Here is a 12,157-nt window from a genome sequence, read left to right as displayed (position 1 = left end):
CAGCTTGGATTGAATGCAAGATCTGCTGATCTGCTTTTGGGAGTTTCACAAACTGATCATGGTAAAACAAAACAGTAAGAAGCATAGTGAGCTCTGCTAATTAACTGTAGCAGAATACAAGTTCATGCAAACTGATTTTAATTTTTCCTCATGCAAACACGGGGACTACATTTGCCTAGTTACGGTAAGACACCAAAGCCTTTTGCTGGACTTTAGTCAACAGGCTAAGGTAAATTGCAGGGAAACCTCAATTTACAAGTAAACCACAAACTTGGGATAGAGATCATAAACTGGTTTCTTTTAAGAACAGACACCAATTTGTCTAGTTCGTTGCAAATCAAGTCCCCTTTTTCAAAAATTTGCAAACTGCAAAACACTGGAGATAAAGTCGTAGCAGCACAGTTTTGCACGCCTAGTACACTCACGGGTATTCTCTTGTTCTACTCCGTTTCACACTTCATACTCAGCATGCTAAACAATTGGACCAACAAGCAGAATCACTAATGGCATTTGTATTAATAAAATCTTACGAAATACTTCTAAAACCATAATCGTGACAATTTACAGTATGATATATATTATTTTTAATGTCAGGGTTGAATAACAAAGATTGTCTTTCAAAACTAGCAGAGCAGTTTACTTACAGTGCATTCCTAATGGGAAAAATACGCAAGATGGATCATCCCAGGCAGAAAGTGTTTTTTAATGTTATGTGAGAATATTGTGCAGCTTCCTTAGAGTTACAAGGTTAAGTTACTTTAGCTGACATTAAGAAGTTATTTTATTCTTTTACTTAGAGTGCTGTGTCACTAGACATAATGCTGCGTCATAACCATTGTACCACAATGCTACCACTGCTGTCACCTTGTTTCAGCAGATTCACAATTCAAAGTAGGTGGTGTGTCGTCAATGCCAGGGGGTCATTGGGAAAGAAAATGTGCTTCATTCACTTACAATGTAAACTTGCATTGTAAAGCATTAACCCTTTCATGCATGAATTATGACAACCTCAATCAGGATTTTGTTCTTAAGTATTTTTATTCATCTTTAGGCATGAAAAAAAGATCTTTGAACTTTTTTTTTCTTTTCTTTTTTTTTTTTTTTTTTTTTAAAACATGTACTTTTCTTTTCCCCCCCATCACCACTTAGGTGGACAACATACATTCTGACTTATGAGTTTGACAAACGAATAAATAATATACACTGTGTGTTGTGTTTATGTGCAAGTTTGAATAGCTGTCCACTGTAGTGACCACTATGTGTGAAAGGGTTTAAAAAAAATAAATAAATAAAAAATAAATGCTCAGTATCATTTTTCTATATGGTCAGAAATGTAATCATTACAAATTTTCTTGAAATGCCATGATAATTTAAAGCTATTACCCCTAATGACTAAATTGGTACATGCTAACAAATAGGTAGCAGCTTACCAAGAACTTGTGGGATAAAACAGTCAAAACTAAAACTAGACCTACCTGCATTATAAATTACAGATATCAAAGTTTAATATCCAATGGTTTATTTTCCCCTTCTTTTCAGTTGTTGTTATGTATTATAGCTTGAATATGGCTACCCATCTGTAGCTAGCTAGGATGTATAGCCAACCTATAAAAAACAAAAAAAATGTAAATATACAAATTGTTAATATGCCTACACACGAGAAAGTAGCGATATAGTTCAAACAAACCTAAAGGCTAATAGAAGAGGAAAAGCTATTTTTGCTACCCCCCTCCCCCACCCGAAATCTTTCTTTTTAAAATTTTCTCTACAAGCGATGTTCAAAACCATTCCCATTGTGAATGTTGTTCCTTTCAGAGATCTGGAAATGGCAAGAGAGACATCCTCACATAGCCTTGGGATTTGCTTAGAGAAGGGAAAAGATACAATTTTTGGCAAATGTTAGTTTCTGCGGTGGGCATAATATATTCACCCAACAGACAAATATTCACACTGTTTCTTTTGGTTGTATCGCTTGAAGCTGTAATGTACAGAAACAGACAATGTGCAGTAAAAGCCTAAACTGAACAAGTAAAACCATTTCACTCTAATATGATGGTTTCTTAACATTATAATAAACATGTGCCCCTAATTATTTTCTAAGTCTAGTGCTATTCATGACACCGAGGCAGTCGGATTGATGATAACGTTGCTGAAAAACCAACTCAAGCTTGAGGCTTTCCGCATTAATTATTACTCCTTCTTTTGCTCCAATACCAGTAAGTCTCCCAGACATCGCACTCACTGAATTTATCCTCCCGGCCGGCAGCATACTATCATTACAATCAACTTGTCAGATTTTCACCGGTTTGTTTATTCAGATGTGCATTATTCCAAAAACATGTGTTTTCAACTTTGTTTCCGTTTGCAGCGCGAAGCTTCCCCCACACTTCTAATGACTCCGGTGCCCTGTAATTTCTTTAGCGTGGCAAACTCTGATTACAGGGTGGGAGTCAAGCTTCGAGCCAAGCATCATCTTTTCCAGTTATTGTTTTGTGTTTGCTCCGTCTTTAACACGGGCCCTGCAGCTGTGTGTCTCAATAGTCGTGTCGATGAAGCAGTATTTAACACCAAAATGACTTAGTACAACAGTTTGCTGCAGTGCAGCCATGGGCTACTGATTTCCAGTGAATTATTTGCTAAGGCATGTCGGCATATTAAACAAGGAAAGTGCGAGAAATGTAGCTGTCATCAGTTACGCTGCCCTTAACCAAGCCGTCCCGAGAATAGCAATTAATACACTTCACTCACATCAGGTTTTTACATTGGAGGTTTGCTCCTTGCTTAAAAACTAAAATTGCAGCTGACAGTAGAGGAAAAAAAATGAAAAACACTACGAGGATATCTGATAACTCCAGTTCCACAAAGCTCAGGGGCATACAGGGGTCATTCACACAATCATCCTCATTTCCTGATGTTTGAGTAAGAGACAGCAGTACGTCTTTTCCCCTGCATCGTTTCCAGCTGTTTATTCTCACTCATTCTTTGCTCTTTTGAAGGCACAGACAATCCCCCCACCACCACCACCAACCCCCTCTGGCCCTGACAGCTCCAGAGTGACCACCCTGCGTGGTGTAGAGCGTACAGTAATGCCATTAAACTTTCCCCTGGGGAATCGGTCATGCGAAGACTTGAGCTTCAGGCCAATACAAAAGAGACCCATTTGAAAAGGAGCCAAGCCCAGCCTGAGGAGGTCAGAGGGTTGTTTACAGAACAACAGTCTCTTATCGGCTGTACGCTTCCCTGAGGAGTCTCCACCGCAAACAGATAACAGCCTCCAAATAGGCGCCAGAGTGTGACCGATAGGAGTATAATCAGGTACATTCTGCTTTGGGAGGAAGAAGTGGAGGATAAGGGTGGATAATAGTGTACTTGACTGTTAGTGGTGCGATCATATGCTAGAGGGGTGTCTCTGCAAGTAGGTAAATAGAAGTTTAATTTCACTACATGTCTCCCTTTAGAACCCCATAAAAATATATACACTGGGGGTTTTTTCTTATTTTTTTCTCCACAAGCTAATACCCTTATTCAACCGTAGCCTACCAACAAGGCCAAATTTATCCTCGGGGATCGCTTCATTATTGAACAGTTAAATGGTCAATAGGCTGAGCCAAGGCAGCTTTTAGCACAAGGGCAAATAGACATTGTAAAAGCCAATGCAAATAACTGGCACTCAAACAAGGCCTAATGCATTAATGACTGCATGACGTGCGCTAATGTGATAGCAACAGATTCAGACTGACAGTAATGGAGAATTTTGCCCCTGGTTATACTCATAAGGCCCAGACGGGGACTGGAGGAGGAGGAGGGATATACACCTGCCTACTGCCTGAGCCTTGACAGAATCCTAATAAATAAAAGGAGACAAGGTGAAACAGCAGTAGCAGCATCCCGTCCTCCTCCCACTGCCATCACCTACACTACCACCACGAGTGCGAGCAGCAGCAGCCTACACAGACAGCTTTTTGGCATGGAACGGAGTCTCCTCCAAGTTAGCAAGAGCACTTGTCCCATGAAGGAGGCAACTTGAGTTATTCATGAAATTACAGAAGAAACTTTGCACAATCTCCACGACGTGACCGCAGCAGCAAAGCAAGAGCGACGGGCGCTTTATCTGGCAGACGTGAAATTAAGCTTCAGGCTTTGGGTCAAGGCCGCACGCTCACCTGAGCCAAATATCAAAGCGAGCGCTATCAGAATCAATTTCAATTCACATAATAACCCCCGGGTTATAGGCGACAATGCTGATTGAACAGCGGATTTTGAAGATAGGTGAAGGATGAGCCCGGGTTGAGGTCAATTCAATTTGAGCGTAGAACCGCTTGCGCCCGACTGCCAGTCATTTGTCACAGACAGACGGGAATCTCACAACACGAGGAGCCAACTTTCTGTTTTGAAGATAATGAGTAAAAGTGAGCTGACGCCCTGTGTGTGCGTGCAGAGAAAAAAGGCCTAATGATCAATTGAGCAGCCACACTGTAATGTCCTGATTTAAAATGCTTCTCCTACTCCTCCCTGATTCCCCTCCTCCATCCCATCACCATTAATAACAATTGAGACCCTTGGAGCATTAATTAGTGAAGATTTCCAGAGTGCCTGGATTCTCCGAGCCACCTACAACGAATGCAGACTTGTGTAAACATGATCCGCTGCATAGTAAGTTGTTGTTTTTCCTGCAAGGATTTTTTTTCTTTAAAGACATGGTGATGAGATCACAGAATTGTTCGAGCATCCCTAACACACAAACGCACTCTCTCTCACAAATACTCGCCCCTCTGCCTCTCACTCTCTCTTCATTAGGCAGCCCCTGTGCTGGCCTGTGTGCGATTCATTAGCTTTTATCCTCTTCATTTGAAGAAGGAGCTGTGTATAATTAGAGCATCTCTGTTTGTCCGGCATCCTTCACACAGTTACATCTCAAGGCATTATCATTCCGCTGCAGAGCTCCCAGATAACATAGCCACATCAGTCGCCTCGAGAATGAACTTCAAACTATTAGTGCCTCTCAAGAATGTAAATAAAATCACTTGCAAATCAACAGCTAATCACTGAGTGTGGAGTGGTACTCCAGGGATATGATGAACCATATTGGTAGACTTTGCGATCCAAGATTTTAAACCATTTCTTTTGACTCAAAGGGCTCATTCCCATACTTACAGTGCAGTGTTTGTTGTTGTGCTGGCTGCATACTCCAATGGTTTAACCTCAAACTGTTTTTTTTCCAGTATGCATCCAGCTTTAATTGGAGCTTTACCCTTCTTTCAAAATGAATATGATCATATCTATCATAGTCTTTTTGTTGCACAGTCATTCAGTGTTCAGACAATGCAGATCCTAAACATACAGTGAAAGCTCCAAGAAAGCTTTTTATGGTTAACAGTGGTATTTTTTGACGAGACACTTAGTCATCCAGCCACCTCACTGAAAACCAACCTGAAGCCAAAACCCACCCACAACATGCTAGAAGTGAATATAACTGCGATTCAGAAAAAAAAAAAAAAAACTCCAAGTGTCTGCTGACATTCGGGGTCTTTGCTTGGAAAGCATTTTACACCAATTGAAATATGATGCCAGAAAAAGCAGAGATGCCTGTCAGGAATTATGTTCACTCTTTACAAGGTCTCCATTAGGGCAGAAAAGGTATCAAACAGACCCATTACATCTGGTACAAAACAGAATATTGACAATATACAAGAAACAGATTTTTTTTCTTTATTTTTTTTTTCTTGTTAAGTGCATGTTAACTTATGCTGTTATGACTAATGCACCAAGTGCACCAAATGAGATGAGGACGCCCAAATTGGAGTGCTGTTCTTTGCTCCCTATTCCTAAAACTGTCCTCTGCATGTCTTAGGGCGCCTAAACTGGTGTGCATGTACTAATATTGGTGAAATTTATCATAGCGGTATTTAATTATGCCTAAACTTCAGCTGAGAGTCAAAAAGTTAAAAATCACAGATTTTAGGTCTAATGGCCTGAAGTATGTTGCCAGTAAAGTTAAAATGTCGCCTTACTAACCCTACTCAACACCCCCAACCTGTACCCCATACTCATTTTAGTTTAAAGATTATTTTCTTTTTACTTAACCAGGAAGTGTCTTGAGGTTAAAATCGCATTTTCAAGCGAGACCTTACCAAGAAAGTACACCAAACGACAATTATAAAATCCTATAGCACAAATATACAAGATACAAAAACAAAGCAAGTCTGAGTCAACAAGTAACATAATACAGAGTCCAGCTTGTGAATAGCAGTTGCACTCCTCAGTTACACAAGTCCTTATAAGAGCTCTGAACTCTCTCAGGGAGACCACAGCAAAAACCCAAAAGCACAATGACGTGCACCTTTAGTGTGCTCTGAAGGTTAGTCTACCAAGTTCAGAAAGAAGCCTGGGTACCCCAAAGAGATGCCATTTAAAGCAGAGCAAATCATAGCAGCTGTTTCTAAGTGTTAAGAGTTCGCACAGATCAGAAGGGAGCCAACTCGCTTTGGCTTCGTGTGTAACAACATACTGGTGCTACCGTCTCCTCAAGCTTAATGAAGGCCAAGAAACCAAATTATAAAGTGTGCAGGGCTGCATACTAGAAAACATAAAGAACTGTGATACAGAGTCTAGACAAAGTGTAGAAGAGGCAGTACGCATGTAAATAATGCCGCCATAATCACATAACACAAATTTAACTCATGCATGAGGAAGTATCTGCAATTCAGTTTCCACAGCAGTCACTGCACTTGCACCCTCAGTTAGGCTCACCCTTGGCTATCCGCGCACCGCTATGCATTATCAATGTGTGATGTTAAACACAAGTCGGGAAGTACTTTGTAATGAAATGCTGTTTACTTTTTCAGTGCGCTGACGTCTCCTCCTTCAGACACTGATTTTCTAGCATGCCTTCTGGCAAGTTCCACAGAACAGAGGCTGAATAAGCAAAGCTGAATAATGTGTCAAACTCTGTGCCCTTTCTTCACTTCAGTATTTTGTTATTCTGATAATAGGTCTAATGAGAGTGGCAAGTATTGCATAACCTCCTGTGTACTGCTGACTCCTGGTTTGGCTCTAAAGTCTAGAAATTCTTTCGAGTCCCTGACATTAGACCTCCACCTTTCTTGCTAATGTATCAGCAAGAATTTTTTTTTTTTTGTATTTTTTTGTTTTGTTTTTCTTTTGCACAGTAGTTGGGCTTGATGTTCTGCATTCTGGTGTGATATGCTGATGTCTATAGCCCAGTAATCTGTGGAGAAAAGAAGACATCAGTAGAAGTTTTGGGGGTTACTTTTCTTTTTAAGAATAGAACTATTGAATTTTGAATGACTGGCAGCGCCGCAGGATACTATGTAAATAAGGTATTTAAATTCTATACAAAAAACAAAACAGTATGTTCCATCTAGCAGAAAAAATCTGAGCATTACTGTCAATCTAGTCACTTTAAGTGGTGGTCTAAGAATAGTGTCTATATGGCAGCTCTAATATGTGCAATTCTTAAAGTTTCGTTTTTAAAGTGACACCTCCTCCCCAATGTCTACCAGCCATGATCAGTCGTAAGACAGCTCTGCTGACAAACTCAGCAGACCCCTTTTCTGGGAAGTCACACATGTACCCACATTGTTTGAACAGCTTCAGTAAATCCATGTGTTTCTACCGCCTTCATTATCATCATAATAAAAGTGTCTGAAAAGCAAAGTTACAGAAGAATGTAGACACCTCACTTTCTGCTTTGTACTATCATCAATCACCATGGAGCTTTTTTTTTTTTTCTTCTTCTCTCTCGCCTCCTCCAACACTGGTTGAAGCCATCAAATAAAAAAAAATAAATTAAAAAAAAAAAAATCACATGCATATTTAATTTCATTCTCCACTGGCTCACACAAAAGAAACTGCCACCCTTCAGGACACCTTTCGGAAAAGTCTCTATTAAATCTGAGTCAGCTGGAAGAGAGGGAGAGAGAGGGGGGGAAAAAAAGAAGAAGAAACACTTCATGAGTGAAAAACTATCTAAATTATTGCCAGACTTCAAATGAAGTGCTGTTTATCTTCTCAAGCAGCCAATGTGTTGTTTTACTCCTTAGTCACAGCTTGGATGGCAATCAGGATCGGTCAACCAGGACGCTATCAGCAGCAGTCACTCTGCGGTGACAAACTACAGCTTTACTCTCCAGGCATAGACATTATTCTCAACACACGGCTCACCCCTATCAGAAAACAAGGCAGGTTTTATGGCTGCTGGAAAAGGTGGTAAACATAACAAAGCGCACAGCTCTCTGGAATTTAATGTGCTCGGTCCAAAGACAGAGTATAGATATCAAAGGCCAGGCCTTCTGGAAAAAAAAAAAAAAAAAGCTGTCCTCATAATGTAGAAAACAAAAGCACTGGCCAAACCCAACAAGTGATTTATAGTGTTGTTTTTTTGCTTTCTCTCTGAACCTAGAGCATCCGGTGGGCATTGTGAATGCAACAAGGAGGGAGTAGAAGAAAAGAGCAGTTCATCTGTACCTCTACTACTGAGAGCAGATGTGCAGGTGCACAAGGAAGGAAGGAGGTGAAAATGATACAGCGGAATTCTGATTATGGATTTTGTTTTGAAATGCTTAAATTAAAAGACTTGCAAAGGGCCGCTCTCTGTGATCGAATTGAGGCTGCACAGTCACGAGGTGCTGATACTGTGCACTGAAGTCGACCGGTGCTCTGGTTACCTCAGTGATCTAATTATCACACGAGCTGTTATCGCATACTCCCCATAACAAATGCCTCCCGCCTCATCTTCAGGCTCATATTTAGCCTCTACCTCTCCATCCGTGTGTGGCTAATCCGTCACCAAGCCACAGAGAGTAAAATACATCCAATTGATTTCTTCCTGGTTTACATATTTACACACACACTCATGCAATTAGGAGCACATTTATCGATGGTTTCAGCACCACTGGGAGGCCTGCAATGCAGCCCACTCCAATAAATCTGCCATTCGTGAGGTTGCCAGCGGGCAAGACTGATAAACCTCACAGAAAAATGGACTGGGAATACTTTGAGCTTCAGGGTAAGCAAGTTCCCAGTCACTAAAATTGACCCACTGTGCTGGTCTTGCTCGATAAAAGCTATTTGTTTATCATAAAATACCTAATAAGACTTCTGCAATTCTCTGAGTAGATCCACATCTCCAGTTTAGAAAAAAAACAAAAAAACAAAAAACAGCACACAAACACACACATACAAAAATTGACCAAATAAAATAAATCAGTAGTTATTTGACTGCAAAGTTGTTTTCTTACATCAAAGTGCTTACACAAACAGTTGCATATCTGAATCCTGATCCATCTGACTTGTTGTCCTCCACTCTTGAGCAGCTTAACGTCATCATCTGGGTATCATATTATATATGTACCATGCTGCCCCCTACAGGCTCTCTGAAAAATGTGTTGTGTGTTGAATCTGCTGAAGTCCAGCATCCAAATATAACTGAAACCACACATCACACAACTTCAGCACACTCACCGATTCAGAGTCAGAACAGTATATACAATCAAAGACATTCAAAGATACAAATCAGACTGTTCCATTTATTTATGAGATTTTTCAAATGCGGCTCTAATTGCAGTGCCAGCATGGAACACTCGCACACTGGACATTCATTGTCCATTCATTGATTGGCATGAATATGGGCTAATGGGCCTTTTCCCGCATAGATAATGCCATTGTGCAGACAGCAAAAATGACCCCTGTTGAGGCTAATTTAGTCTCTGCATGTTAAGTCCCCTTGGGCAACCTATGGTCATTATATTGAAGGTGAAAGACTGCCCCATCATTTCAGTAATTCCAATAAATCACATAACTATCTGTTACTAATGCTTCAACTTTTTTTTCCTACACAAAGCTTTGAATAGACTTATTGCAGTTGACATTAGCTTAAGAACTGAATGAATGGGATTAATTTGAGGTGGTGTGCAGTTTTTGTACCTATGTGGAAGCTGGAATCACAAACCGGTCAGACAGTAAAACAGCAAATCCGTCAGAGATAAACTCCAAATAAAAAATATATTTTTAAACAAACAAACACTTTGCACTTAAAAACACAGCGCGTGCAAATGAAAGAGTTCTTTTTAACTTGAACTCTTCGCTTCTGTAGCGCATGTCGTTTTGAAAGCAGACGTGTGGCGCGCACAGACAGTGATCTTAAGTGCAGATAATTTCTTTAGCGTGTTGGAAAGCAAAGGAACCCACAGAAAACGTGACAAAACTCTCTATATGACCCGCAGTAGAGGTGTATGGACTTTGACGCTATGCACATAAGTTTAATTGCGCGTATAGGCTGCAAACCGCTAAATGAGCTTGGCAAGAATGTGCGTAAAGCGCCCTAACTGTTACCCACAGTAAGTCTTTTGGACACGAAACCGCATATTGTATTGAGTGTGACCTATGTCTAGATGGACACTTTGGCATTTTAATTGAAGTTCACATTGAACTGACGGTCAAACGACCACAGAAGGTCTCGTTTAGCTTAACGCTTTGCCGTACCAACAGCGCAATGTGACACTTGTAGTGCGCGAATCCCTTTGAGGTTAATCACCTTAGACAACAACTTCTCAAGCTCGAGTTAAACACAAACACTGAACTCCTTTAACTTGTGGTAGAGTAAATTCTCCCACCGACTGCAGCGGAGTGGCTCCGTGGCGCACCGGCTCGTTGCGCACACGAGCACCGGGGATGGTGAGAACAACTACTGCTTCAGTAGAAGTGTTTCCGCTATAAACGGTGAGGTTCTGTTTATTGTACAAAAACGGAGTTTGGATAACATGGAGTATTTGTGTGCTAAGCTCACTTGTCTGATATAATGCCACTCTCATACAGCATTACTTCCACGCTCAAGCTTATCCTCGATTTAACATCATAAAGACACACAACAGGCTTCAAACTGCAACTAAACTATGGGGAAAAATAGTGGTTGAACTCATTTTACCCGCATATCAGTTCTACTTCGTGCCCCGGCTGTGGCACAATTAAAGACCAAGCATGTGTTCGGCACCTGAAAAGCATTTCCAGGTAATCGTCCTTACCTTTAAAAACTTCCCCTTGAGCGGACAACAGCAGGGTTAATGCAGCAAACAAGCAATTGATAACTTTATCCATGTCGACACCGCCGTCGTCGCGTTAACCCCCAGCCGAGGGGTTAACTGGCAACTCTTCTTTCTTTACTGGAACTTGAATCCTACACCTATACTTTAAGGAGTGGGGAATCTAAAGTGTCTTCGCCCTGCCCTCCGTCCCTTCGCGTGCTCTTGGCGGAGTGAGTGGAGGCTGTCGCCGACACGGCTGCTCCTTGCCGGCTTGCTCCACACTTGAAGGAGGAATGTGTGAGTGAGTCCTGATTCCTGAATTACGCCTGGATTGAGTGGTCCGGCAGCTCCAGGAGAGCAGCGGCTGTGTGCGCGCTGTCTGGCCAGTAGAGGGCACGTGTGAGTCCCGCCTGTGAGTGAGAGGACAGACGAGGATGTCCCCTCCTCTCACCTCCGACTGTGCCTCTTATTGGTTTATTTGGAACAGCTGCGAAGACTGAAGTTAGTTTAGTGTGATACTTTGGGGTAGTTATACCGTCACCATGTTAATACTGGCCTGATTTTCTAATTGTTTCTTAAAATTACTTATTCAAGATAATAGACGGACTGATGGATAAATACGTTATATTTAATAACACAGCTAAATACTGACACGGTAAGACGTTTGTCAAAAACTAACCTTGAACATTTTATAAGCAGAATATTGGAAACAAAGTCATATGTCACATATGTCACACCGTTTTCCCTCATAGATTTGTATAGTATATATTAAATTTGCCTATAAAATGAACTGTCAGTTATCAGATATGATGAAGTTACCCTACAATTATAACTTCTAATTAGGCTAGAATGTTATAACAGAATGCCCTTCTATCTGTGATCTGTAAGAAAAACTGTTGCATTCGTGTGATTTAAAGCCATTCTTATGGAGAATGTTCATAAAATTAGACACGCAGGAAAGTTGGTGAAGCAGTGTTTTTAAGCCGAAAAACGGGTAAAATAAGTGGAAGTGAATCATAAAATAATTCACTTCCACCCAGCACTCCTTTTTTTAAATTTCTTTGACATTTGAACGTCTCTATTTCCAGAACAACTAGGCAAATGTCATTTGCTGA

At 40.8% G+C, this 12,157-nt stretch overlaps 1 protein-coding gene across 4 annotated transcripts in view; it reads right to left on the bottom strand.

Annotated features, from left to right (window-relative positions):
- The window catches only part of LOC116313381 (receptor-type tyrosine-protein phosphatase mu), a 158,286-nt gene extending 146,774 nt beyond the window's left edge, over positions 1-11,512 (bottom strand). For 3 of the 4 annotated variants that reach the window (XM_031731058.2, XM_031731059.2, XM_031731056.2), the window contains exon 1: positions 11,043-11,511. In XM_031731058.2, coding sequence (XP_031586918.2) covers positions 11,043-11,115 — 73 coding nt within the window. In that variant the 5' untranslated portion in view covers positions 11,116-11,511. Of the gene's footprint in view, positions 1-11,042 lie in introns of all 4 variants that reach the window. The other variant, XM_031731057.2, reaches the window with a different exon arrangement.
- Between the last annotated feature and the right edge of the window lie 645 nt (positions 11,513-12,157).

This window comes from Oreochromis aureus, linkage group 18 (assembly GCF_013358895.1).
Source record: "Oreochromis aureus strain Israel breed Guangdong linkage group 18, ZZ_aureus, whole genome shotgun sequence".
NCBI classification, from domain to species: Eukaryota; Metazoa; Chordata; class Actinopteri; order Cichliformes; family Cichlidae; genus Oreochromis; species Oreochromis aureus.
This window is presented reverse-complemented; position numbering and strand designations above follow the sequence as displayed.